Below are 27,465 nucleotides of genomic sequence, written 5' to 3' on the forward strand. Positions count from 1 at the left end.
ATTTCACCGCAAGAGTTATTACAGCAATAATATCCAAGAGTGCGTCCTTCAGGGTGATTATGGCTGTGACAGTGATGCAATAGATGTGAGGCACAGAGGCACATTACTGGCTCTTATTGCTGTTTTACAACTCGTTTAAAAAAATGGGGAGAAGACTAATTGTTAGTTCTGCTTTATGGTAATTGTGAACACAGTTAAAACTCATTTTTGAGATTCATTAGTTTCTTTACAGTGTAAAGAAAACTGCAGGAGATTACAAGCAAAAGGAGCCAACACAGCTTCTCTATTAAAAAAATGAGCATTTTATTACAATAAAATGCTTATTTACAAGGCAAGAGAGAATTCTTCTGTTGGAAACGGTACAGTACCTCTAAAAAAATAAAAACAAAAATAAAGGGGTGGGGTCGGGGGTGCGAATAGCATTCACAGGCAGCTTGGGAATTACATATTTGCATTACAGTGGTCATATAGCTTACTACAACGCCAGCTGAATCCCAAAAAAAAAAAAAGAAGTGGAGAACAGAAGCTTTTTACACAGGAATCCTCTGACATCTTAATACAGTTCAAGCAGTGGATGAAATAAAAGTCAAAGAGCAACATCTGTTATTCACAGGGCAACAATACTCCTCATTTAGAAGGTATAGCAAAGAAGCTACAGGTTTGGGAGGACACATGACCATCTGAGAAGAAAACAAATCAAAGTGGAAACGTTCCAAGATCTTGATGCGTGTAAAACACATCGCAAACAACAAACAAAGTGTTTTAATTAGAAACTTCCACAAGAGTAAAAGAGTGGGTACCTAAACAAATCCTTGTAATACCACTTTGTCACAGTAAAGAGAAGGGCCGCTGACATTACGCAGGATCCCTGTCATTCTGATACAAAAATAAATATACAATGAAGGAGGCTTGTGTGTTTTTTCTTCTTTTAAAATAAAAATAAAATAGTAACTGTTGAGAACACAGGCAAGCTCTGACAACCAGGGCTTTTGTCTCAATGTGAATTCACTTTCCAAAGAGCAACATAGATGTAACGACCCTTGTCTGTTTTAATCAAACTAAAAAAAAAAAAAGTGTTTCCCCTTCATCCCGTGAACTCCGCTGTGCCTTTTCTCCTCTCTCGCCTCCGATTTCTCAGAGCCAGGGGTGCCAGGCTGGATCCATGCGACACAGATTGTCGAGGCTGTTTGCTGCAGCCACCAGAGTGTTGACCTTACTCTCGCCTCCCTCGAACTGAGCCAGGTTATGGAGGCGAGTCATGATTGCCGTGACGGCCTTCTGGACCAGCGAGACCAACTGCTGGGAGTCCATGTTCTCTGGCTGCCCGGCTGGGGACAGGGGAATGGACGTGTCCTCCTGGGTCTTTTTGTGCCACGCGATGATCTCATCACGAAGGACGGCCTTCAAGATTCCATCCACCTATGAGAGAAAGGAAATCAGGAGGTCACTTTCAGGAAACAGATTCATTTTTTAAGAAATATACGAGGTCTAGAATTTAAAACATCAACATCCTGATGATAAAACATTTGATTACTAAGGATTGACCACATCAGGATGCAAACAGACTTTCCCTTTTTATACTGCAATGCAACAAATGATGTAAAAACTGAAGTTTTTATACTGCAAACTACAGTCATAGAGTTTATATGAAGCTCTCAAATATATGATTATATGCCAGTCTCCTGGGCAGTGTGTTCAAACAGTCTGCCGTGGAAATGAGAGCAGTGAAACGTGACAAAAACCTCAGTTTATTTAAAGTCCCTGCTAATTTCAAACATACATATAAAACAAAGCTGTTAACTCCAATTTAGGGCATGGCAGTCATCTGCAGGGAAATCTCTGAGATGTTAACAGCTCATTACGGTGACACAGATCTGAAACGCATAACCATCAAAACCAAGACCTGGCAATCATCGCCTGACTACGTACGCGCCGTTCCCTGCCCTCACCTAAAGTGTTTATTCGGTTTCAGACGGCACTAGACTGTTTAAATAGTTTAAGGCTTCACTATATCTGAGTGGATGATTGTTAAGTGTTTGTGTTTTCCTGTGCTCTGTGGTAATACCTCTCTGCTCTGGCCACAAGCAGCACTGGTCTCTGGCATTCAGTCCCAACTAGTTCACATGGTCAAGTGTTCTGTTTATTTGCATCTTAAGTGCTTCTGTGTCTGGAACATCAGTCAGACTTTAAGTATGAGCTTGACCCATACACAGACACTGCAGGCCTGTCATTACTGCCCTGCTTTACATATATTACACAACCCAACGGCTGCTACTGTTTTTCACTGCTTTGTTTTTAGTTAAGCCTCAGACCTAAACCCAGAGGAAGTTCACCAAGTTTAAGTGCCAGGCAATATCCGGAGAGCACCGCAGGAGCTTAAATTTGACAACAAACCGCAACGCTCGAGTCACCGCGAGCAACAGCAATGGCAGCAGACTGACCCCACTTCTTCTAAAAGCTTCCAAGACTCATGTGAATAAGTTATATAAATTAAACAAATGTAATTCTTCAAATATATCTGAGATTTAAACGTAAACTCAACATTTTTGACAAGCTCGTGTTACTGAATGTTTTAACAGTGATGTGCTCCTTAATTTTCACGAGCCTAAAACTAACACAATGAGAGAGGTTTACAGTTAAGCTGTGATCTTTTGTGCGACGGTCAGTAGAAGCCAATCCTCTGTGCCATCTTCTGTGTTGTCTTATTAACAAACTAAGGCCAACATTGAAGCGACAAAAAGTGCAGTTCCTCAAATGACCACTTGAGGTTTGCTGCAGAAGTGAGTAAATCTCCTCAGGCTTGCATTTTAAAACAAACACCTTCAGGGATGAAGTTAACATGTTAGCCTCTGGAGATCATTTTTCACCCTCATAAGAACTGTTTAAGGCATAAAATTAGGGGCATAGCGGCACTAATAAACAGGCCGAGGTTGTAGCCAGAAGCAATGTGATAGACCTCACCTGTGCTGAATCACTGAACTGGATCTCACAAATATTATTCCAAGCTCTGAGGTACAGACCATCCAAAAAGCAACTGTACTGAACCGTTTTCAGCTCATAATTTAGCATTTTATTTGTTTGTCCAAGTAGGGTCACTTCCAGCTCCATGGAAAAAAAACAACCTGGTTTGGATATGCATCATGAAAAGTGAAAGAGATTCAAAAGTGTCCCTCCCACTCGTCCACTAAAGTTAAACCTCCAATCAGAGGCTGTAATCAATCCATGTATTACTTGTTAAAGTACAGGATTTCAAAGTGCTGTGATTTTATGGCTGTTCACCTGTAACAATCAAAACACAGACTGTTAGAAAGAGCGGATTCATGAGCTTCATGTCGTTGGCAGGCAGTGTAACAGCAGCAGCGGCTGCAGTGACTCCAGACATGCTTGCAAAAGTATGATTATCGTATGGATGCATGCCGTGCGCCTGGAGGGGGAAACAATGAGCACTAGAGTTTTGTAAACTTCATATTCAGCCATTTAATTTCAAGTTCACTGCAAGCTTCTATGTCTATTACCCATTACTTTAAAAAGCCGTTCTGATACACTATGTAATGTATTTAAAAAGAAAAAAAGGAAGCAGACGTGGCACCTTAAAGTTTGGCTGTGCAAAGCACCGAGCCACAGCGATCATCGAGGCGGTGAGTGGGCCAGAGACGCCGATGGTGGTCAGGAACTCAGAGATGTTTGGCGTCAAGCGGAATGGAACGGGGCGATTAGCATCCAGGTCACCTGTGGCGTCATTGATGTCGAAGCGGAAGTAAGAAACGTTGAGCTTTCCTGTGTCCTGAAATCAGAGGAGGAAATAAACATAACTTTTATACAATGGCAAAAAACAGAAAATAATCAGGAAATATAATTTTCTGCAGTGTAGTCCACATTCCTTTAACCACATTAGCACCAAGAAAAAACTCCTCGTCTTCAGTAAAGCTGGGAGAGCTACAAAACAAGCTCATGCCAACAAAATGGCTGCAATTATTGATCTTCATGTCCCAGAAACAGTAACATGTCAAACTATCCGCAGCACAGCATCTATAATCCTTAACTCACCTCCACTGCCCCCTGTTCCCCTCCCCCTTTGCTCTCTGCTGACTTAAATATATACGGCCGAGTTTCATCTTTTAAGCCTGCATTTATGTGCGAGAAGGCCGCTACACAAGCGACCATTCCAGGAAAGATAAGCTCCCTTATATGAAAAAGTGAGTAGCTCTGACAGCTTTATAGCAGAGCATTTCATTCCAGCTCGTGCTTGCTCTCCTCCTCCTCTGTCTGGCCTCTTCCCTCCCTCCCTCTTTCTCCTTAACACCCCCCCCCCCCCCCCCCCCCCCCCTCACCTACATTTCATTTGCTCCTCCAAGCCCCAGCAGAGGGCCTAGAGGCAGTGGGCTGAGACACCAGCAACTCCCAGAAGGCACAGATAAGCCTGCAGACTGTTGGCTGTGAAGGCAGCGCTCAGAATGCTAAAGCACCAGACTAGTGGTCAGCGATGGCTTCATTTAGAGGCCGGTGTGAAAGGAATGATGCAACATTACTGTGCAACGTGAAGTGACTCGGGGCTGCGGGCTTGACGGTGAGAAACCTCAGTGGACAAATTCCACAACAAATGCCAAAGAGTGAAGACACTTAACACTATAAGGAAATTCAACTAATTCTCAAGGCATGATGGGATGCTTTTACTGACCCTTTTTTCCCACAATGGTGTAAAGTATCATATTGGATGATTTGTGATATTCTGGTGCAAAATGAAGATGCATGTTAAGAAAAGGAGGAGGGTTATTGTTGATATCTGGATACAACCTTTGCCTGCAAACTATAATGATGAAATAATGGCTCAAATGTCATTAAGACTGGCTCATTTTTACGTTGTTCTGTCGTAAAAATGCTGCCATTGACGTCCATTTCTATCGTCACTGTATGAGCTCAATAATGGCACACGCCCACTGTGCTGCTCTGCACCATCCAGAAAATAATATAATTTCCTTGAGAAGCCCCTGTTCGTTTATTGAGCTGTTGATGTCATGTGTCATTGTGACTGGTGGAGCTGTTCCAGGGTGATGATACAAGTGATCTGACTGACAAATAGCGAATTTATTAAGCACCACGCCCTCCAATTTATATTCAGTGTCAGTGAAGATGCCACACTGCCTGTGGTGTTTGTACTTGTTGTTGATGTGTAGTTAAATTTGGGCTTATAACTGAATTAAGGACCTATAAACATTGTTTAGCAGTATGCTTGGTGCTGATTCCTAATTGAGCTCTATAGGAGTCAACCTTAAGTAAAATACGGTCTTTATTTAGTCAAGATGAGGCACTGCCGCGGGTTGTGATGTCCCGTCCTTGCACATACACTCTCAGTTTGTGTGTGTGTTTATATGTGCATACACTCTTCGCACTAAAATCCGCCTGTGTCTAATGGGATCTGTGGAGTGGAACAGGCAGAAAGGGGGCTTAATACTAGTGCTTAGCTGCCCGGAGGAACGCCTGTCAGCAAAGGCCGATTAGGATCAGAGGGGAGGGGTGGCCGACTGACACAATCATCTTTAATAATGACTTTGAGAAAGCCGCCTGCAGACCCTGAGCAGCAGACAGATGTGTGGAAGCGCACACAAACATGGCCTCTTCAAATTGAAACGTCTTTGATAGCTGAGCAGTGGGACTGAATATAACGCTCTGTCAAAACATCCTTTGCATTGACAGCGGCTGGCTGACTGATAGGCCTAGCGTGAATGTCATGGGGGAGAATGGTAATTCATACAGTCTGATATGGAGAGGGTAATGGAGATCTATTAATGCATCTAAGAGTGTGTATATCTATTGAATTTGCCCCTGTCAAACTGATTTCACTTTCTCCTTCATAGGAAGTCCAACACATTGCTGTTTGTGTGTGTTTGCGTGCATTTCCCACCTGTGCTATCTGCAGCATCTCAGGGTTGAGTCTGTTGAGGTGGAGCATGAACTCTGCCAGACCAATGAGGGCCAGCTGGATGGTGAACATCTTTCGGAACGTCCAGTAATCAGTGGCGTTGGGGAATGTGTGGAGAGCCCACTCCTTCAGCATGCTGCGGGGAACCATGTTGCCCTGCACCTCTTTGAGAATGTCCCTCAGGACCTGGAAGTATACCATGAACAAGGATTGGAGGTTAGTTGGGCAGGGTCTTCTTTATTTGATACATCAATTGTCTTTTGCCATCATTATGAATTGCACCAGAGGTTTTAGTGGGTTCTCTTTAATAGCGTTATCTGACTATGGGAACGTCTCCTATGTGACCCCATCAGCAAGCTCAGCGATGGCCATGTTAGGAGAGGCTGCCCATGTTAGGAACCCCCTCCCTCATTTAACAGAGTGACATAGTGTGGGATGTCATTCGAAAACCACTTCTCAAATCTCAAGAACTCTGTTGGCAATTGGGCACTAAACTCAACTTTCAAAGGTTTTGAGCGCACCACTGGGACACTAGCACTTTGTTTCCAACATTTCAGTTCTACACGAGCTCACAGTACTAATACTGTTAGTGCTAGTGTTAAGTGGCAATGCTTGCATCCTGAAGAGCAAAAGATTTCCCAAAGTGAAGAAGCAACACTTCACTAATCATGGCTGCAGCTAACAACCCAAACGGAGGCTAGCTTGCTCGGCTAACCTGTCATCATTTTTCCTCCCTTAGCTGAGAGGGGATGGCCAGTGAGTGGCTCAACTTGTGCACAGCTCAATCAGGATCACAAACCATACTGTTGCAGTCGGTCTGTGGTGATTACTTTATCATTGCTTCAGGTCTTGGCTTAAAACTGTAAAGCCTTCTCAATGTGTATTTGGCAGCTATTTCATAAAGTCACAGTGGTTTTGAGGGAAGACCATAGGCTAGCATTTTGTGATACGGCATTTCATGAATGCTGCATGCCTTAAATTACTCACAGAAACAACCGGCTCCATTGTGAGACCTTCACGTAATATTAGCTGCCCTCTTCAGTTCCCCATTTGAACCCCTATAATAGGTTGATTAAAATTGCTTTCCTTGAAGACAGCTCTATTGATTACTTTAGCCTCAGCTAAGCGTGTAGGGGGGATCCATGCTCTCTCAGTGCATCAGACATGAATTCAGTTCTCTCTAGATAACACAAGGGTCAGCATGCAGCCTAACCCCACCTTTATCTTCAACGTTATAGGCATGCTCCCCTATAGATCTGCCTGCGTTTTAAGTGTGCATTAAGCTCAGCAGGTGTAGGAGAGAGTCAGGCTGAACCCAAGAGCTAACAATCTAATATTTTTGCAATTAGATGACATAACAGCTTGCAAAATCAATTTGTTCTTTTTACTTTATTTCATCACTTTTTAGAGAAAATCCTCCCCATCCAGGGAAAACTGAAATCTCAACAATTGCAGATTTTCAAATTAACTTGGGGTTTGAGGGTTTCTTTTCAGGCTGAGAAATTAGTGCATTTCTTATGCTACATTAATCATTTAATATCAATTATTTAAAAATACCCACAGAGCTGAAAACAATTTTCCCCTTAGATGATTAAAAGTTAAGTTTAGCTCAAGTGTGATGTGAAATTTCAAATCAGACACTCTGGATGCATGTTAATACAGAACAGTACCACAACACAGTTACCTGGTGGCTAGCTTGTGTGCCTCTAGCCTGCACAGTGGCCAGGCGATCGTAGTACCGGGAGATAGGGTTGTCATGTTCGATGCCCTTCTTGGCACAGCGCTGCTTGTAGATTTCTACCAGTGACAGAGATGAAGGATTGTCCTCAACTAGCCGCATCTGAGGCGACACTGCCACCACTCGGGGCACTGAAGAGATGGAAGAAGGATGAAGGAAAAAAAGGTGGAAAACAGGCAAAGGAGAGCAGAGGAAGGAAGTAAAATAGAAAGAAGCACAAGAGAGAAAAATAAGTGGGAGGCAGTGATGGGAACACAGCCACATGAGTGACGCAGAAACTGTAAATATTTGTCTCCGCTTGCTAGATAAACTCCGAGTTACCATTGGAAACCATAAACCTGCAGCTAAAATACTCTGGAGTTTGGGAAAAACAACACTGAAGGCGTGCCTTCAGTCAACACCAAGCAGGGTCAAAGAAGGTAAAAGGCTGTGCACAGGTCACACAGTAGAAGCAGTCCAAACATTTACATGCAGTGACACCTCAAATCAAATCAATACCAGCAATTCATGTTTGAAGGAACTGGGTTGGTTTGGGCTGTTTAATGTTGTGTGCAGATTTCCCCTTAAAGACACCAATGAGCAAATAAATGTGTAAAACAAACATCTGCAGAGAGGCAAACCTCTTATGTAATCTCCTCACATAAAGATACTCGAAGAAATTGGTTAAAAAGCAGTATTTTCCAATATTGGCCATGTTGACTGATAATGATATACTGACAAGACATAAGATTACATGTTTTTATGTCTCTGTTTTCATAGTATTTATATGAAGGCCACTTATTTTAATATTGAAGATGTCTTTGTTTTCCTGGCACTAAGGAGGAAAATAACAACTAACAGGAAAAATTATTGGGATTAGTTACCAGCCAAAATACTATTTTAAACATCAGTATCGAGCCACAATTTCACAATCAGCAAATCTCTAAACAAAATCATCCCCTTTCTATTCCTAAAATGCGCCCATGCCTCATTTTAGTCATACCAGTAAAGAAGAGGTGCCTCTTGGTGGTCTCCTTTCTCTTCTCAAGACAAGGGTTTAGGAGCCGGAGAAGCTGCAGGACTCTTTCCTCTCGACGTGACTCAGTCAAGCAGGCATCATTCATCACCAGGTAGGGGTAGATCTTTCCATTGTGGCCGCGGATGTAGAGACGGCGTGCCGCGGTATTGTGTTTCTGAACAATTTCCACTCTGGGCATGAATCTGTACAGCGTTTCAGAGGAACAGAATCAGAGCATTAAACAGTGTGGGAGAGAGGAAGGGTAGGAACAACTGCGATACAAGAATGGCACTGGAGTACATGTGGAAGCCAGAATTTAAAATGAAAGGCTTTAAGATCAGGATAAAATCCCCGGGGGGGAAGCTCCAGTAAAAACAGGTCAATCTGACAATCGTTAGCCACTTAAATAATTTACTAAGTACCAACCATGACTACAGCAAATTCCACATGTGCTTATTAGCCCGGCTGCACCCGTGTAGAATAATGATGTACCTTGCAATCTTGATGTAGTAGTGTGTGGGTTTGGGCATTAGGAATTCGCCCGGAATCTCAACTTCAGCTGTCTGTGCAGAGAAATTGCTGAGGAAGCGACACTTCTCCTCAATGAGGAAGAACTTGGGCAGCTGTTTGGTTTTCGCCTCCAAAATCTTGATCCACTTCTTTAGCTTGGAGATGAGATTGTGAAGCTTCATGGAGCCTGGCACACTGAAGTCAAAGTCTGTAAGGATGGAGAATAGTTATTTCCTATACCCATTCATAAAAAAACAAAAACAAACAAAACAACAGAAAAAAACCTTGACTTGTAGTGAAAGCAGCTTTTAAACAACAGGTCCTTTGACAATTTGATGTTAACTGTATAACTGTATAAAACCACATGCAACCTCTGAAAGTGGTCCGATATAATCTGCATGTGTGCATGGGGGAAAAAGGAGTATGTTACAGTTGTTCCTCCTAAATGAACTACCCTCAAATTCCCCCTTCGGCAAGACATTAATCCCTTAAGTGTTCCAGTGGACCCGCTTTACATCACCAGCAGGACAAGACTGTAAAACTGAGCAGTTTCCGTGTGTGTGACCTTTAACCACCTATATACAAAAAATGTAAAATCATTTTTAAAAGTTCGCTAAAGCTAGAAACTAGAGACCAATTTGCGCTCTGAGGACGTTCCTACTCAAAGCAACGTAAAACATAACTAAGAATAAAAAAAGAAAATATATTTCAAAGCTTATACATCAAATGACATTTCAGTGTTTGCAAGGTCTCTTTGAAACCACATATTAAGATTAATTGCAGTAAGATCTGGGTGTTGTTCTAATCCAGTAACTAAAAACACCTTGTTTTACTCTTATGGCCTATGGCAAGGCAGCGGTAACACACATTTACATCTGGGAAACGGCCTTTTTAAATATTATGTTGTACTGTTGCCCACTCCACTCCAGCAGTGCCTTGCTTAAGGGAACGTCACAGATAAGTTATTCATGGCAGCACAAGGAGAACTGTTTGCTCTATTGACTTAAAACTCCCTGTCGGAGGCCAGGAGCTGATTAAATTAGTGCCATAAAAATGAGAGTCTTGAAGTATTAAATTCCTGTTTCAAGTCACAACTCATATTGCACATAACATATTGAGATGAGCTGCAGCAATAACAACGGAAGGAGGGGAAGTGAGCCAAACAGGTTTTCCATTTTAGAGTAAAGCCCCTAGGACAATTCTGAAACACGAACACACACATACACACACACAGATGTGCACTCGACTACCTCTCCTATTTCAGTACACCCTGTTGTGCCGCCTGTTATAATGAATCCATGAAACTGCAAGGCCTTGCCATTTCAAACCCGTTCAATCTCTCCCAGAGTGAGACCTCCTAATACTTTAAATAAGCCCTTTAAAACAGCCAATGTTCTTTTCGGAGTGGCCCTATTTCGCTATCTGTCCGCCTGCAATTCACCTGCCTTGATAGAAGAGGTAAAATTGAAACAGTCCTGTGAAAATTGCAGACCGACAACAATTCAGCACCATAAAAGTGTATAATGCTTACAAATAGAAAAGGTGAGGCACGCGCCACTGTTTCAAAGCCATGAGGAAATACAGTAATTTCACTCCATCTTCATCAAATATAAAACATTCCCTCTGTTTAAAACTGGAGAACCGTCACAATTCATTTAAAAAAATGAATGAAAAAGCTTAGCGTTTAACATGTTATCATACATGAGCCATCTAATACTTTTCCTGATAGAATCAGAGATTAACATCTCACCTTTCATTATAAAATTTAACTGCTTCAATGTGGTAGTCATCTGCATTATGTTTAGGACTCAATGTGTGAACAGAGACTATACGAACAGAGACTATCGATAAAAAATCGACGCATTACTCATTTTGACTAAGATCCAAATCGGAAATATTTAGTGTCATTTGCAGGCCGTCATTAAAAGGCAAACAAGATACAAGTTGTACAAACTGTGATTACGCCAATTTTAAGAGTGGACATATTCCCTCCTTTTGTATTTAAATCCTGCTCCTCAGATGTGTGCCGACAATGTAAGTAGAGTCTGTTGCTGAGAAATAACGTTTGCTCTGTACCGGGTGCAATACTGAAAGTGAGTGGATAAGGGAATTATTTTCAGTCCCCCTGAACTTATATTTGACCCCTGCTTGGTGGGGAATAGGATGCTGAGAAAAAGAGTGCAGTGTGGAAAGTAGCCAGGCTGTTCTCTGACCTGTGTGTAGAAGTCAGTGCTGCTATTCTGCCTTACCTGGCTGTGCCAGATGGTCTACACTGCTGAAGCCAGGTTATAGATTGTGGAGCTGGAGGTGGGCCACCTTTCTATACAGAACCATCATTTCTTCATGTACTGTCCTGGCCCTGGCTTGTGCCTGGTTGACTTTTCTGTAGCGAGTAAATTCTGCTTTCTTATGGCAGACTGGTGAGCTAAAGTTTTAAAGGTTTCAGAGGTCACCAACATGCAGTATGTTTACACTTAAGACTTCTCACTAAAGACTATATAAAGTTACACAGGTGCTAAGCCAAACTGTTCAATTTAATCATAACACTTAGATTTAACTCTTTAAGTCTAACCAAGAGGCAAAAAAATTCAAAATCCAGGAAATGTGTGTGTTTTTGTTTTAAATATATTAAAAAACAAAACAAAAAACCTTTTCTAACAAAGGTCTCTGGAAAAGATCCACTGCTAAAACAGTAACTCATGCAAATAGCATTCTTCGTAATTGGATTTGAATGCCTCCCTGCTGCCAAATGTTATATGTGCACACATAAACCCATATTTTCCGGCCCACAAACCCTGTGAAAGCGAGTGAGCCACTAACGTGGTGCAGGGAATGGGAGCTTGGCTGCTCTGCAGTTCCGTAAACCCTGTTTGTTCCACTCTGGAGGGCTTGTGTGGTTTCGGTCTCTGTCGGCCCTGCTCCCGCGTAGCCGTGGGGACAGCTGTCTAGTGACGGTCGGCAGGCACCCTGCGAGGCAGAAGCCCTGGTGACGCCTAGCTGCGTGAGCACAGCTGGCGCCGTAACATCTGGTAAGATTCATCATCAAAGTGCTCATTCTGAGTCTGAGCTCTGTCTTGTTTGTGTTGTTCATTCAATCAGTCTGTACACAGCTCCCGAGCTTTTACCCGCCAAAGCCACCACACCTGTCTTCATGGTTTCTCACCGACTTCACATTAGTTTTCTCCTCTCTCTTCTTCCATCATGCGTATTAATCTCGGTCATTTTCTATGTTCATCAGGTCTGGTTAGCCTGCATTACTACTTCTTATTCTGTTTTAGTAAGAAGACATTTTCCCCCAGCTGCTTTTCATGCACTCGCTCTCCTTGTCCTCGGTCTCAGGGCCAAACACATTAGCCGCACTGGCCAGGCTCAGTACTAGTTAAACGGGAATAGCAGATGAGACTAAAGAGCAGGCAGGAGGAGTTGTTTGGAAATGCAACAAATAAAAGGAGGCGCGAGTTTACTGTGGATGCAATTCAGAAAGAAAGCAGAAGAAAACACAAAGGTTTATGTGAACACTGAAACCTGGAGGGGTCTTGCAGATGGTCCATGTTTGAACTGTGGTTCAACTCCCTTATGTAACACGGGAAAACAGACACGTGGCTTCCAAAAAAACAGGAGAATGATTGTTTTGAGGTAATGTCTCAGAGGGGGTCTTGGCTAAAATAAAACAGCACCTGCCTCGCTGCATTCCACAGCTTTCACATGAATCTGAACACGCAGGCCAAAAACTGACCACAGGTTTCATTTACTGCCTTATAAGCATACACAGTGCATGACAGGAATTCGTCTTTTTAAATGTGTTAATCCATAACTGGGAAAAGATCAGAGACTTCCTCTTGTTGCAGAGTCTCATTCAAGCCATTAGTGTCCATGTCTAAGCACTTCAGAGAAAACATCAGGAAAGTAGAACGAATTTTCCAAGGCTCCAGTATATAAAAAAAAAATAGGGAATTATAAGAAATAAACTACATGCTGTCTAGAATTCAGCTGTTAATGGGCCATCTCAATTATGGCATTCTATTTGACATTAATGTGCCTGTAACTGGAGGTCTGCCATCAAGTAAAACAAAATACAGACAAAAAAAACAAAAGATAAAAACAAAAAAAAAAGATGCAACTGGACAAATTCAGTAAATTCTTTTCATTGCTGCTGTATCAGAGGACTTTAGTGAATCCACACTGACAGTAGTTATTTATGTTAGTAATTCACAACCAAATCTATTCCTCTGTAAGTTTTCTATAACAAGAACAAAAATGCCAACCACTATATATCAGGAAAAATGTTTTATCATTATGCTACAGCAGCAGAAGAGAAAGCAGACTTTTTAATTCACCTACTTGTGCCAATACTGTATGAGCTAGATTTAGTTTTGGCACAGCAGACACCTGGTAAACAATGCTCAACAACAACACAGCCAGTACAAGTTTCAACAACAAAGCACCTGACTATTTATGAAACATTTACATTTCAGTAAAATGCCTCGTTTAACCAACACAATTTTATGGAAAGAAATTTTACTCAACTTTTTGTGGTCTGTAAAACCTGAACTGAAAACCGGCTTCACCCTCATATAAAACCCTCGAAAGAAATAAAGTTGTTCATTACAGGGTATTTCAATAAGTTGATAGAGGGTTTTACAGAGTTTTGAAAACCCCCAATGAAACCAGAGAGAACTTGAAATGTTTTGCAGCTTCCAAAAGAGCAGGAGGAAAACAAGTCTTCTGCTTTACGTCATCAAACTTTGACGAGTTGTTGATATCATCACCGCAATGCTGCACAAGCTTAGAATAGAAATGCTGCTGCCTTGTGTATAATCAAACCCAACGTGGGCGTGTGTACATGCAGTGTAATAAAGGCACAGACAGACACACATGCAAACACCTCTCTGACCAGTCACCAGCCCCAATCCCTCCCTAAAATCCAATCATCTAGTTGGAAACTTTAATTACATTGTAGAGAGCCAGTGCTCCAGCTGCTCCGAGCGACAGCGGCAGCCTGCTCTAGCACAGATATGAGCTGCACGAGTGTCTGTGTAGATATAATGTGACCGGTTCAATATACTGTTACAAAAGCCAGCCATACACCTGACTTATCATTTAAATGAGTATAGACGTACAGTCGCACAAGTGCTGCTTTTGTTTGCTGAAGGGCGGCTGGTGTCTGGTGAGGGGCTTCAGTGAGGAGAGCTAGGAGGTGTTGTTGGTTTCACTACGTGGCCACTTGTCACACCATGTCATACTCTCACAAAACAGCCCCCCCCCCACACACACACACACACATTTTACGTCTTTTCATATTCACTCAATGGCTCTGACGAAGCTTGAAAACTGAAACTGAATGTAAACATGGAGAAACAACCTCAAACAAAAACTTCTTCAGTGTTTTGCCTTTTTGTATAGCTCTATTTGACAGTATTTATAAAAGCCAACCAACCTGTTGTGAACTGTCCCTTCATCTTTTGGAAAACAGGATCCTGGGCTGTGGCTTGGGCCCGGCGGGCCAGTGACTCAGAGGCAGCGCTGGAGAACATGTTGGAAACATTGGAAACGTTCTCCAAGCCGACTCCAAAGGTGCTAACGAGCTTCTTGACAAAGTTGAGTGTGTGGGGTGTGATCTTGGCATCAGACACTGCACCACTCTTTTCAAAGGCCACTGAGTAACATTTTGCCAGGCCCTGCTGAAGCTGCCTTAAAACCTGTAGAGAGAAGAAGGAAGAAAAGAGAATAAAGAAATGCTGTAATGATATGGGAATTATTAGAGACATCCTGTCCTTCTTACAGACTTAGACATAAGTCATTTCCTCAGGAAAAAAAAGATGCAGCAATGTGACCAAATTGAGGGAAAGAAGGAAGGCAATGACTATGTTTCCCCTGCTTGCCCAGTGGAATGATGCATAGAGCCTGCAGCTGCTGCCCAGTGCCCCTGATCATCACAGGTAATCACACAGATACACACTCATAGCATCAAACTTCCAACCCTAAATCCCTCGCCCCATCCTACACGCTCACAGCACCCATCCATCACTTGTCTTCTCCCCTCTTACTGCATCACCGTCTGCCAGACTTCCCCTACAGAACAGAATAGCTGCTGTGTGTGGAAGCTGCTTAGCAAGGCTAAAACTATTTAAAAGTGCATCAAGTTCAGTTTGGACAGACGCACCTCATTATGTGATGCATACATGCTTAGCTTTAGAGTTTCACATGACCCTTATATACAGAAGATGTTCAAACTGTCATACATGAAAATTCTCAATGGCAGCTGTAATATTTTCTCGCCTTCTGATCTTCTGCTGCAGCAAAATCTGTTCTGCACCTTTTATTACTATTTTTCCCTCACCTCTTCATGCCAGTTCTCTCTGAACCACACCATCTGGTCTACGATGCCCTCCAGGGAGGAAAGCAGTGTGGGGTGTAGCTCCCGCTGCATGTGCATTATACGGCTGCAGCGCCACATCGGGGCAGTGGCCCTGATTGGCCCTGGGTCTGAGGCCCCTGAGTGAGGCTGGGCCCCAATTGAACTGGGCTGCTGCTGTCCAGATGAATCTGGGAGAAAAGAGTGGAAAAGAGGAGAAAGCAACGGAGAAATGATGGATTAGAAGAATGCAGAAAATCAAAAAAAGTGGGGAAAACACAAGATGAGGCCAATTCAACACTGTCCTGATAAATTATTAATAGATAAGGACTTGTTAAAAAACAAAAAAACAACAACAACAACAACAACAACAACAACAAACCAGACAAACAAACAAACCCACCTTTTATTGTTCAAAGTGTGCTAAATCAGACAACACACTACAGGCACTGTTTACTTACCGCTTTTGTAGCGTTCCCTCTGCTCGATCTTGAGAGTCAGGTAAAGGGTGCGGATGGGGAAGTAGACAGCCTGGGGGTACACTCGTCCCACCTAGCAGATAAAAGAGGGTCACAGATTACATTTCAAAGACTCCCCCTAAGGACTGCAAAGGAGAGAGAGGGGTGTGGATAGAGGTAAAGAGGGAAGCGATAGAAAGAGAGACAGTGAGAGAGGGACAGAGAGATACTGTATGCCTATATGTGTCAGGGTGAGAGAGTGAAAGAGAGAGATCATACAGATACTGCCAAAGACCTGTACTCTTACAGAGGGGGTGTTTGAAGCTTTGAGTCAGTGGAGTTAGGGGAGTTAAAAACATGTCATGGCTGAGCTACAAAACTCAATGTGACTGATGATGAAACTGCCTTCAAGACTTCCAAGAAAAGTCACTGACACCACTAGAAGAGTTAATGGTCAAAGTTGGGACATAAGAGGCTATGAGTTTTAAACGCACAGCAAATTTACCTTTAAGTTACTGGGGTGCAAATCCTTTGATAAGTAATACACCAGGTGAATTTAATGGTCGTCTTTTATGTATCTGTACTAAGCCACTAAGTCATCCATTCTACCATCAAAGTATTGTGTTTTTAAAAAACAAACAATCAGTGAACTCAAACTATTGATATGTGGAATAAATTCTTCTTGATGTTATAGTTTTCTTATATTCTTCCATTTATAATGAAACTACATGACTGGCTGTTTAAAGTAGCTTTACATTATTCATAATTCAAAATAACCCATTATAATCTTCTACTGGGCCTTGGGGCAGTCCTGCAGTTCATCTTCTGTCCCAAACAAGCTGTTTTAGTCCCCTTGCCCCTCCCCCTTTAAGACAACTTTATTTTAAGTGGCTGCCCCCTGTAAACAGAAGCTTTTAACAGCAGGTCAGTGGGACTATCGTTTGGTCATCTAACATAACTGAGATGACCATATTCTAGGTGCTGGCATCATAATTTGACACTGCCCACCTTTAATATGAACATCCACCATGTTATCAGGATACATTGGAGAGAGAATACGCATGACAGATGACAAATTATTGGGGGGGGGGGGGGGGGACAAGTCAGTGTTTGTGAAAGCTTACGATGTACCAATGTGACTGAGCTTCAGTTAGCTTTTAAAGTTGGTCACACTGATTTTCTTAAGAAGACATTTCCCTCATTTGGTGTTTTAATAATAGTGGTAGGGAATACTGTCTAAGAAGTTTAAAAAAACAAACAAACAAACAAAAGAAAAAAAACACACCAAAGGTGTTAAATAGGGTGTAAGAAAGCATTCAGTGACCCCTCATACCCTATGGATGGGTGACCGTACTCCCACCAGCATAGGAATATTTCATCTTAGGATAAAGGCGATCACTCAGAACAGCTCTGTATTGATTTACTTTGACAACAAGACCCAAACCATGCCAGCAAAACACAATAACAAAGCCACCAGGTGCCCTTACTGCAGGGGTAAAGAGTTCAGCCTTTCCTTCAGCCTGTAGTTTGCAAATACAGTTCGCATTAACTTGTGACAGAAGATTCAGGTGAGTCTTCAACTAAAGAATCTTATTTTGTCACAGTTGCCCTTTCTCAGGGAGGAGGTAACACATACATTGTCCACTCACTTGCAGTTAATGCACTGAACCTTTAACTGTACACAGGAATCATCTGACATCGCACAGACGTTTTACTAACAAGCTGGCAGGTTGGACACTTGCGCGGTCACATGCACCTCAGCTGGGTGATGTCTGGAAAAGTTCAGGACTGCGGTGTGAATGTGCAAACAGCATCTGAAAGCTCAGATGGTGATATGAAAAGTGTTTGTTTTGATTCACACTGTTTAAACCCTAAAAGTCTTGAACATGCAGTAAAACCTCTGACCAAACATCCATCCACACATTTTCCCGTGGCTACAGTCTGAATTCAAGTCACATTTCACCAAATAACACCAGAATGAATGACAACCCGTGCAAATTGCAATGTAAAGGAATCTCTCTTTTGATGAGCACCGTAAACTTGACACTGATATATGACACATACTCCCTGTCACAGCACAAAGTGAGCGCTTCAAGGCAGAACATGAGTTGTGACAAACCTCACTAAATTTTTTTACAGTATTAAAAACTGTATGCCAAAGTAAAACAAGCCTAGCCACAGTTTTGCTGAACATTTCAAATACAGCCAAATTGGAGAATTGTTTTAAAAGTGCAGTGTAGCTGCCTGCAGGGCAGAAAAGAATCGATCCAAAAATCCAACAAAACTAAGCTCAATGTGGCTAACGGTGGGCCGAGGATCAGTGGTTACAGAGAGAGGGCTACAGTAGTGAGACAGAAGACGACTAGAAGACTGAGGATAAATGGATTTTGGAACCACTACGCTTTCTTTAGCTTGACCCACATTCCTGTGACATCTAGCTGTCTTTAGAAAGATTCTCAGATTGTACAAATCATGATTACATAAAACTGAGTTCAAGTTGAAAACGGATTAGCCTGTGGCTATGTAACACACACTTGTACATCTTCCTTAGGTTACCAAAAGAACCGTTCCAGATCTCAGCTGGTCTGAAAATCTTCAAGAGACGTGGCTCCCAAAAGGAATATAACTCTACACTGGCCCGAAGGTGGGGAAGAGAGAGAGACAGGAATAACAAGGTAGTGAAAGGCTGTGGCCGCTTTGGGTGGAAGCCTAGACATCTCAGACGTCTCATAAAGTCATAAAGGCAAACAAATGATTATTTAATTAGGAAAAACTCTCCACTTCCTCAACTTAATGTGACCCTTGCTCTTAAACAAACACATACATGGGAACTACATACACTATACATATCTAGCAACATTAGTATTCCCACTAATATTTACTAATTTTATATGTTGTACAAAGAGTAAATATCCTGTTTTCACATTTTTCTTTTTCAGTGTCCCTAAAACAGAGAAAATGACTTGAAATGAAAAGTACAATATGGAGCTGACAAGTGAGATGTCAAGAGCAAGTGGAAGAGGGAGTGCTAAGTGTCAGCTAACAGCTGTATTAAAGATGAAAGAGGAAGGAAGGCAAAGGGGAAGAGGAGGAACCAGAGATCACCGCACTAATGGGAAGATAAGAAATGTCATAATTTGGCACGGCTGAGGTGAACTAAGGGGAAGAGGGAGCACGGCAGACACGGTGCAGGCAACGAGGGAGGGAGCATGTGTGGGAAGGGGTGCTGAGATTCTCTGCTAACTTCTGATTCATCTTCCCACCTGCCCCCAGGCGCTCTTCTCCTCACCTTCATCAATATTTCAACATACGTTTTTTTAAACATCCCGCCGCCACAGAGAAACTCTAAATAATTCAGTCAGGCGAGAGGGATAAAGAATGCCATGCATTAAAATGTGGTTTGTTCTTTACACAAAAGAGGCAGAGAAGAAACGGGTGTCAACCTTTTACACTTCAGTCATAATAGCATGAAAAGGCGGACCAAAAGGAAGAAGTGAGTCTCTATGGAAGGAGAATTTGTATAGTCACAGACTGACATCCATTTTATATACGTACAGAAGCGATTCGGGTTAACTGAGACATTAAAGCTAAGCTTTTTATCAGTCATGTGTCATGGTCTAATATATTTTAAAAAGATTTCCAAAAACCAAAACAGGAAAATGAGGGTTTAAATAATTGGGATTTCCATCAGTTGTTCTAGAACTGAAGAAGCCTCTTGGATGAGAATCATCTTTAAAAATAAAAAAACAAAGAACCTCCACAGACACTAAAGCAAATGAAAATAATGGAGCAAGTTTCTACAGTTGGGCCTATATTTAACTGTATAATATGTATCACAATTGATACATGGGTTTCTGAGAACTCTATTTCATCAACATGATCAATACTTGCCATAATTTCAAAATGTTATGGACAAAACCGTTTTTTGTTTGTCTAAAATTAACATTGTTGTTAACAAGAAGTTGCCAAAAACACCCAATGTGTCAAATGCGATAAAAATTTTGAATAAATATATAATAAAAAATATATTATACACAACATGATATAGCAAAAACATTTTTGTGGATTTTGTCATAAGGGTTAATAAACATCTCAGTTCCCCCAAAATCTGAATTTTCTGGCTATTTTTTGATGGGTTGGGTCTTACAGGGTTAACGGCTGACTTTCATAAATGCTATTTCTTAATGGGCTTAACAACCAGCCATCAGTGACATGTTTCCTTTTAATCTGCATACTAAAAAAGTAAGAAAGACTGCTAAAGTAAAGCAATCTTCATTTCTTCACACTCACATGGCGATTATGATGCTACTACACACGTGCCCAAAGGCTAGAGGGGGCCTGTCAATGTAGGCCAATTTAAATTCTAATAAAATGCTTGGATTTGGGTTTATATACATTTTGTATTATATTTTCCTTCTAACCTCTAAGTATGTTTTTTTTATTCAGCTATCCAATGTGTGACACTTTTTAACTTTATCAAAGTCACTTTAAAACCTCGCCTTTTCACTCTCGTCTTTTTAGCCTCCTTCACAGTTTCCCTCACATCCTCCATACAACATTCCAGCTCTGTTGAGAGGATGGCTGTTTGTTATAGCAGACTACTCTTTGAAGATCACCCTCTTCAAATTGTGCAGAAATAATACTCCATTAAGCAAAGCAAATTAGTCCTTGGTTTAATTACTAGCTCTGTTCCTGCAGTGCGGATGCATTCAATATTAACTTCATAATCATTTCTTGAACAAATAATTTAAAAACCAATTCACCAGGGACTAGTGGAAGCCAATAAATTGTTGTAAAAGGGGACACTAAAAGAATCTGGATGCTTAATTTGGTAAATAGAAAGCAGGAGAGAGACTACTTTGGCGTGAATGCAGTTAATTTATCTTGATTAGAAAGACGTGCATAAGGACTGACGCTTACACACTAAGCCAGATGTGCTGCCCCAAATGCATACAGAGAGCCAAGCAATACTAAGATTGATGGTGCAGCAAACATCCAGACCCACTGAGAGCTGACCACAAAGATTTTTGACTGAAGCACAAATAGAGTTTTGCAAAAGCCTCACCTGACTTATTAGGTTAAGCAAAGGCTTTCCTTCTGATCCAACCAGGCAGGTCAGAAGCTGTGGTATCCATGCCAACCACTGGATGGGTGGGACTCCAATACAGTACTTGTCAACAGCATCGGCCAGAGTGTTCTTGTCGTCAAAGCTGAGGAGCCACAAGACCTACGGGTGGAAAAAAAAAAGGTGTTAGAAGGTGGGATGAAAGTCAAAGATAGTTGGGGAGAAAGGACAGAGGCAGAGAGAGAAGAAATAACAAATGTGAAAAAGGTCACATAAAGGTCAATAATAACAGTCACAATTATTTACCTACTGCAAAACACCAAATCGCAAGGTGCAACATTGCTACCACTAACCAGGCGATTGCTGTGCAGAGCAATATACAAGTGCATCTTGGCAATCCTCAGTATGATCAAAGCTGAGCCATGTGGTGGTGATCTCTCCTCCCCTGGTAAGCTTGTGTGTGTGCATTATGATGAAGACATTATCCCCCCCACCCCCCTTCCTGTTTCTGAGTACACAGATTGTGCATAATTACTGATAATGACTGGTCATCTCGCTTCATCCATCAGGAGTAAGCGCTGCCAACCCACTTTGGCAGTACAATACTTATGGGTGGGGTCATCAGAAAAAAACAAAACAAAACAAAACCCCCCATTTAATATGAAGGTGAAGCTGGCATTAAATTATTTAAACAGAAATCAATAGTAACAGCCGATCTACACACACACCAAGGTGGCTCTGTGCTGTGGCAACTTTTCGAGAGGCTACACTGAATGAGTTAGTGTCCATTTAAGAAGGTAGGATGGTTGTTAGCAAGAGGTTCCATCTCTTTACCTCCTAGGCACTGCCTGCAGAGTTGCTGTATGGGGGAAATCGGTCAGACTGTTAGAGAAAGGTCAATTCATGTAGAGGGTCATGAGATTGGAGTGTCAGGGGATGCCATTAGTCTGTTGACCCCAAGTGCCAGAGGATGGCCTTCACTCCACCATCGATCTACTGTGGGAACCCATCCCTGCTGCCTACCCTGCTGCTAGACTGTAATCGATCAAATTACTACTCTACTTTTAACCATGGCTAAGCCTGAGAGGTGGAAAAAAGAATGGCTTTCTTCTCATTGGCAGCAATAATGTATGGGGTAGATGAGGTCAGGAAACTAGAGAATGAAAAGTGACTCCCTGTTGTAAAAAAAACAAAACATGGCTTTAGGCAGGAAGGTTGCTGGTTTCATTATCAAGCAAACAAAACATTGACAACTGAAATCAAGAGATAAACAAGCAACCACAGAAATGTTGCCATTATCAGCATTTTGCAAGGAGTTTTACCAACCAAGATGATCATACAAATCCCTCCCCAGCATCCCACTTCTCTTATCACCTTTGCGAGGTACTTGCGGGACTTGCTCTCATTTTGGTGACGGCAAGCATGGAGGTAACAGGTGATGGCAGAGACTCCCAAGTGGAGCTGACGATCTTTAACGAAAATGTTCTCTAGGTAGTCGCCCCACATGGCCCAGGCTTTCACCAGAACGTCATGCATCTGTACTGCTGCTGAAAAAGCCTTATTTGCCTCCTCTGACCTAGAACAAGAAAGAAGGGAAAGGAAAAGTGTTAGAGGGTGAAGGGTATATTACCGTTAATGAGTGTCAAGGGCAAGTGAGAAAAGGGAGGTAGCTGGGGGAAAGGAAATAAAATTGAGTGAAAGGTGAATCAGAAGGGAAAAAAGAAAAGGAAATAGGTAGAGATGCTGAAGAGAGCAGCATGTAAGGGGAGAAACGGTGGGAGGCGATCGAACAAGAGAAAAGGAAAAAGGAGTGTGCGAGAAATGTTGATCACATCTTGAAATATTAACTAAACATCAATAAACCACAGATTTTCAGCAGCTGTAATCTTCAGCGTTTTTCCCCTCACGGTACTGTAGAATAAAAATTCATCCCAGTATGAATTAACAGTTTTGTTTTACTATGTGGCTGCAGTATCCACAAGCACACAATCGTAATATTCATCCACACTCCGCTTTCATATAAACCAGACACTGAACCAAGGTTTTACGCTCCCACATCACTGCTACATTTAAGTTCTTTTTGCTGTCACTGAAGTTGTGAAGCTAACAATTAGTTTGATTTATTTAATTTGGTATTATTTGGTGTTTACTCTGAATTCAAAATCATTAAGCATTCAAATTTGGTTTATATTGAATTGAATTTCCCGGTGGCTCCTTAAGCAAAATAGGGCGCTAAGAGAGGTTTAAATGCAGACGCCAGCCAAATGGACAGAACCATCTGCTGTATTCACATGAGAAAGAATTGGTCTCTTCATTAAAAAAAAAAAAAAAGATAGTTTGGTGGAGTTGTTTGTCATTTGACTTGGTCAGTTTATTGGATATGGTTTTGTTAATTGTTATTTTTCAGTATAGTTCTGTTAAGGTGACCTCTTTTGCTTATGGGGCCACTTATTTCTTAAAATAGCTTATTTTCTTGATGACGGACTCTTGATATCATCTTTGGGGCTTTTTTTGTGTGGGTATAATAAAATCCACATTTTATCTGTGTCTGCACTTATATTAACTATTTGGTCTCATGGTATTATGTAATATATCTTAAACCTAACTGTACCGATATAACTTCATATCTATCCATCCATCACTCCATCTTAATAAATTCTTGACAACTTCTATTGTGGTATTGCGGTCTAGCAATCACACACTTAAGATTCAATACACAAACTATTAAATAGCAGGCTATGAAACAGACAAGTAGACTCTGGCAACCGACCCGAGTTTTGACTGCAACATTTATGCTGACAGGGAAATATATTCTGAATCATCAGCTATTTTCACCATGCCAAGAAGCTTCTAACCGTTGGCACGCAGTCTGAATAATTTTTACACACCTTTCAGTCTCTGATTAATAAATAAGATGCAAGCGGCACCCCGAGACGCACTACCCTGCAGTCAAAACAAGGAGACAGGCCTGTCAATGAAAAAGTCTTACTGAGCTGAAGTTGGTGAATGGACCTCCATTTCAGGAGTGCTTCCAAAACAGCTCTGCCACTTACTTGCAGTGAAATGTCTCCCAAGCCAATCAATTAAAATGTGTTATTATAAAAGGCATTTGGCATGTGATTAAAAAAACGGGAGCTTGATTGCTATGGGAGTCAGAGCCGAAGACCCTCCAGTAATACTTAATGGGGTTTCCTCAGTCGCTTTGTGAGTGTTAAAGTACATTAACGCTTTCTGCTAGCCGGCTCAACAGGAGCACAGTCACCCAACAGACTGTCAAATATTTGACACCCGTTTAATTGACTGATCCCAAAATCCTTAGCACATGTGGTTGCACATGCACATGCACACACATAAGAATCTCTGAACCCCTCACCCCCACTCAGCTGTTAATTCTCCCCTGGTGCAGGGGAAACTTAATGATTGCAATAAACCCTGCTGAGGTGGAGGCAAGTTTTGCTGATCCCAGAGATTCCTGTAAATTGCCTAGAGTTAATTATTGAGCTGCATATACATTTAATAAGCCTTCCTCAATTTGTCTTTCACCCCTCAGGACGCCATGTCATGACAAAATGACAGGCAAAAAAAAAAAGAAAGAAAGAAAGAAAAAAAAAAGCTGGTGCTGAAGAGGAAGGAATGTTAAGGAGTCTGGCTGTGGGTGTGCAAGGCCCAGCTATACATGGAGAGAGCAGTTGTACACTCCACAGGCAAACCCTGCAGCGAGAAACAAATTACTGACACCTGATGGCAAAGATCTCATCTAAGCCATGTCACATGGGTTACCTGCTAACAGAGCTTTAGAGGTGGATTACTCTGAGGCAAGAATTGCCAAGTAAACATAACTGCTATGTACTGGCAGGATGAAACACCCACACAGTGTCAAGGGACCACTGACACAGTTTCAAGGCAATGTGATGATGAATAAAGGGAAGGCAGCGCCAGAAATATAAACTTGGATGTTGACAAAAAAAAAAAAAAAAGCAAAAAAAAAAAAAAGCACAATGCATGAAAGGCCATCAAAGACTAAACATCTGGTTAACGTACTTGTTGATTTGAGCCAAGAACATCCCCTTTAGAGCGTAGAACTCGGCCGTCATCTCCTTGGTGAAGTACTTCAGGTTGGTTGACTCTATCACTTCTAAACCCTGACAGACAGACGCCAGAACAACAAAAGTTTAACTTAAAACAAAACTGCAGCAGGTAAATTTTCATCTACGTTAGGCAGAAGATTTCTCAAGAAGTGCCGCAACGTTGTGTTTTAGACAGAGCCATAATCACAGGTGAAGAACAAACAAACTGCTCACTGTTCATTAAGAAGTAAGAGTAGAGGTGTTAAGGGAACTAAACTTCCATTACGGTGAGCCTCTGATTAGGTGTCCCCTATGTACTGCTGTGACAAACGATGTGTAGCAGGAGAAATAGACAGAGAGAACCACAGATGAGATAGAAGGGAGAGAGGGAGAGAAGAGTGTCTACTGGCACTTTTAATGACTTGTGGTGTGTTGAACTACTTCTATTAATCAGAGCACTCCATGGGCTTAAGAGCAAGCTCCTGAGTTACACACTCTCTTATAAGTCTCACTGCTATAACTTGTCACCTAGAGCCACCCCAAACACTTATTGCTCTTTCTATAGCTCCCACTCAAAGTACCTCTAACTATGCCTCGAGCTACTGCTGGCAGATATCAGCCCAAATACTTAAATTACTAACGCGTCAAATGCTTCCATGAAAGGTGAAAATGATATATGCAGAAGGTAGCAGTCGCTTCAATTTGATATAGAAGCAGAAAGCAGAACACATGGAGCTTTGTATCTCACCTGCATGCACTCATTCTTGCCCATGACACCTGCCAACTGCAGATAACACTTGACCTGCTGCCTGATCTTCTGGAAACAGTCAACAATGGGCACTGTGGGGATGGTATGGATACGACTCAGAATGTCCAGAGCCACATTCACCAAACCCTGGGGGGAAAAAGTGCGATAGGTTACAATTATTTTTCTTTAAAAGATGGATGCTAAACGTGACATTGATCTTTACAGATTGCATTTATTCATTTTAATAGAAGTCAGTTTGTCGGCTTGAACCAGTACCTGTTTGCGAGCTATCTTGCCGTACTGAATGATAGCAGAAGCTGAGGCATGAACTCCCAACATGGCGTTGTTGTTGTTGGGATCGTGTTGTGTGTTTGTCTCATATGCTGTCACAATGGCTGTGGACAGACAAAAAGACAAAGAAGCATTTTTTTCCCCTGCACAATTGATAAAGTTGATAAAGAAACCTAAAAGAGGGGCGCTTAGGGCAGTCTGAAGGGTGGGGAACTTCAAGCACTCTAAAGGCTCTGCTGTCATAACGCAGGGGAGGGCACTGGGGACACTAAACGTATTGAACAGTAAATGAACCATGGCGATGAATTTCATCAAGAAAATTCCATTTCACTTTAAGTTTGAAGGCTGTCATGTATAAATGAAGTGGATTTTATTGGCATGGTGCTGCAGAACCACCGCTATCATTATTTCAGTGCCTCTCAGTAAGAGTTGAAGCTCAAGTTGCTTGAGACATCACATTTTGCAGTGGCTGCCTTTCTGAATGGTTTCAAAGTCACTGCGGGAGAGAGCTGAGCACTGAGCAAGGTAAACATGTGTGTCTGAGTGTGTGTGTGTTGTGTCCTGCAGTGAAAGAGAGAGTGCTTTAGTGGGCTGACATTTGGCAAGGTACTGAGACCCTGAGGGGGTTCTGCACATCATGGCCTTTTAAAGAAGAGCCCTTCATGGAAGTAGTGGACACCAAAGCAGCAATGTGAAAGTTTGTCTGCATGAGTGTGGCATCCTGTAACACGTGTACAATGGCTAAATTTATGTTTCAGTATATCATGGTCTTGCATTTAGATGCAGTTGTGTTAGAGCACGTGTCATACCTTGGTAGTGATGTTGGCGCCACATGAATATGCTGCTCCAGTGCGACAGGTCGTCCGAAACAATAGGCAGTCGGTTCCTCCATGTTTTCACCACAGTCTTCATGTCGTGGAGGCTGGTGTTGCGGCCGAGGTTAGCCGTCTGAAGCCCTGCATTAATTTGGGCCGCTTCTTGCAGCTCAATGATCTGCTGTGCAGCCTGGAGAGAAATGATAACTAAACCTTTTTTGTATTTACGATTCAATATTCATGATAAACTTAAACATGCCTGCCTGATTCTTTGACTATTCCTGCTGAAAGTTTTATAACTAAGAAGCTTTCAATAAGAATTTCTTTTACTATCTTATGATAAAATAAATGCTGACTGCATGAGAAGGTAAAGTTAAAAGTAGTTGAAAAGCAATTCTTATTTATTTAGCAAGGACAATGACATCAGGGTAAGTAACCCTCGCCATATTCTGATACCATAGGGAGGTAGGGTTACCGCAGAGGGTTCAAATAGAATGAGAA

At 41.9% G+C, this 27,465-nt stretch overlaps 1 protein-coding gene and 1 long non-coding RNA gene across 3 annotated transcripts in view; one reads left to right on the forward strand and one right to left on the reverse strand.

Annotated features, from left to right (window-relative positions):
* Positions 1-279: 279 nt before the first annotated feature.
* The window catches only part of trrap (transformation/transcription domain-associated protein), an 83,549-nt gene continuing 56,363 nt past the window's right edge, over positions 280-27,465 (reverse strand). For both annotated transcript variants that reach the window (XM_004562324.5, XM_004562323.5), the window contains 15 exons: positions 26,959-27,154; positions 26,135-26,253; positions 25,859-26,005; positions 25,085-25,185; positions 22,418-22,619; positions 21,044-21,205; positions 15,982-16,072; positions 15,506-15,711; positions 14,603-14,864; positions 9,148-9,373; positions 8,641-8,858; positions 7,605-7,789; positions 5,903-6,106; positions 3,590-3,784; positions 280-1,419 (listed from right to left, as the gene is read on the reverse strand). In XM_004562324.5, the coding sequence (XP_004562381.1) occupies positions 1,135-1,419; positions 3,590-3,784; positions 5,903-6,106; positions 7,605-7,789; positions 8,641-8,858; positions 9,148-9,373; positions 14,603-14,864; positions 15,506-15,711; positions 15,982-16,072; positions 21,044-21,205; positions 22,418-22,619; positions 25,085-25,185; positions 25,859-26,005; positions 26,135-26,253; positions 26,959-27,154 (2,799 nt within the window). In that variant the 3' untranslated portion in view covers positions 280-1,134. The remainder of the gene's footprint in view (positions 1,420-3,589; positions 3,785-5,902; positions 6,107-7,604; positions 7,790-8,640; positions 8,859-9,147; positions 9,374-14,602; positions 14,865-15,505; positions 15,712-15,981; positions 16,073-21,043; positions 21,206-22,417; positions 22,620-25,084; positions 25,186-25,858; positions 26,006-26,134; positions 26,254-26,958; positions 27,155-27,465) is intronic.
* Positions 14,962-19,062, forward strand: LOC143419800 (uncharacterized). Its single transcript, XR_013099809.1, has 3 exons — positions 14,962-15,104; positions 18,530-18,653; positions 18,918-19,062. It is a non-coding gene; the product is annotated as an uncharacterized LOC143419800 (long non-coding RNA).

The sequence above is a fragment of the Maylandia zebra genome, linkage group LG8, assembly GCF_041146795.1.
Source record: "Maylandia zebra isolate NMK-2024a linkage group LG8, Mzebra_GT3a, whole genome shotgun sequence".
NCBI classification, from domain to species: domain Eukaryota; kingdom Metazoa; phylum Chordata; class Actinopteri; order Cichliformes; family Cichlidae; genus Maylandia; species Maylandia zebra.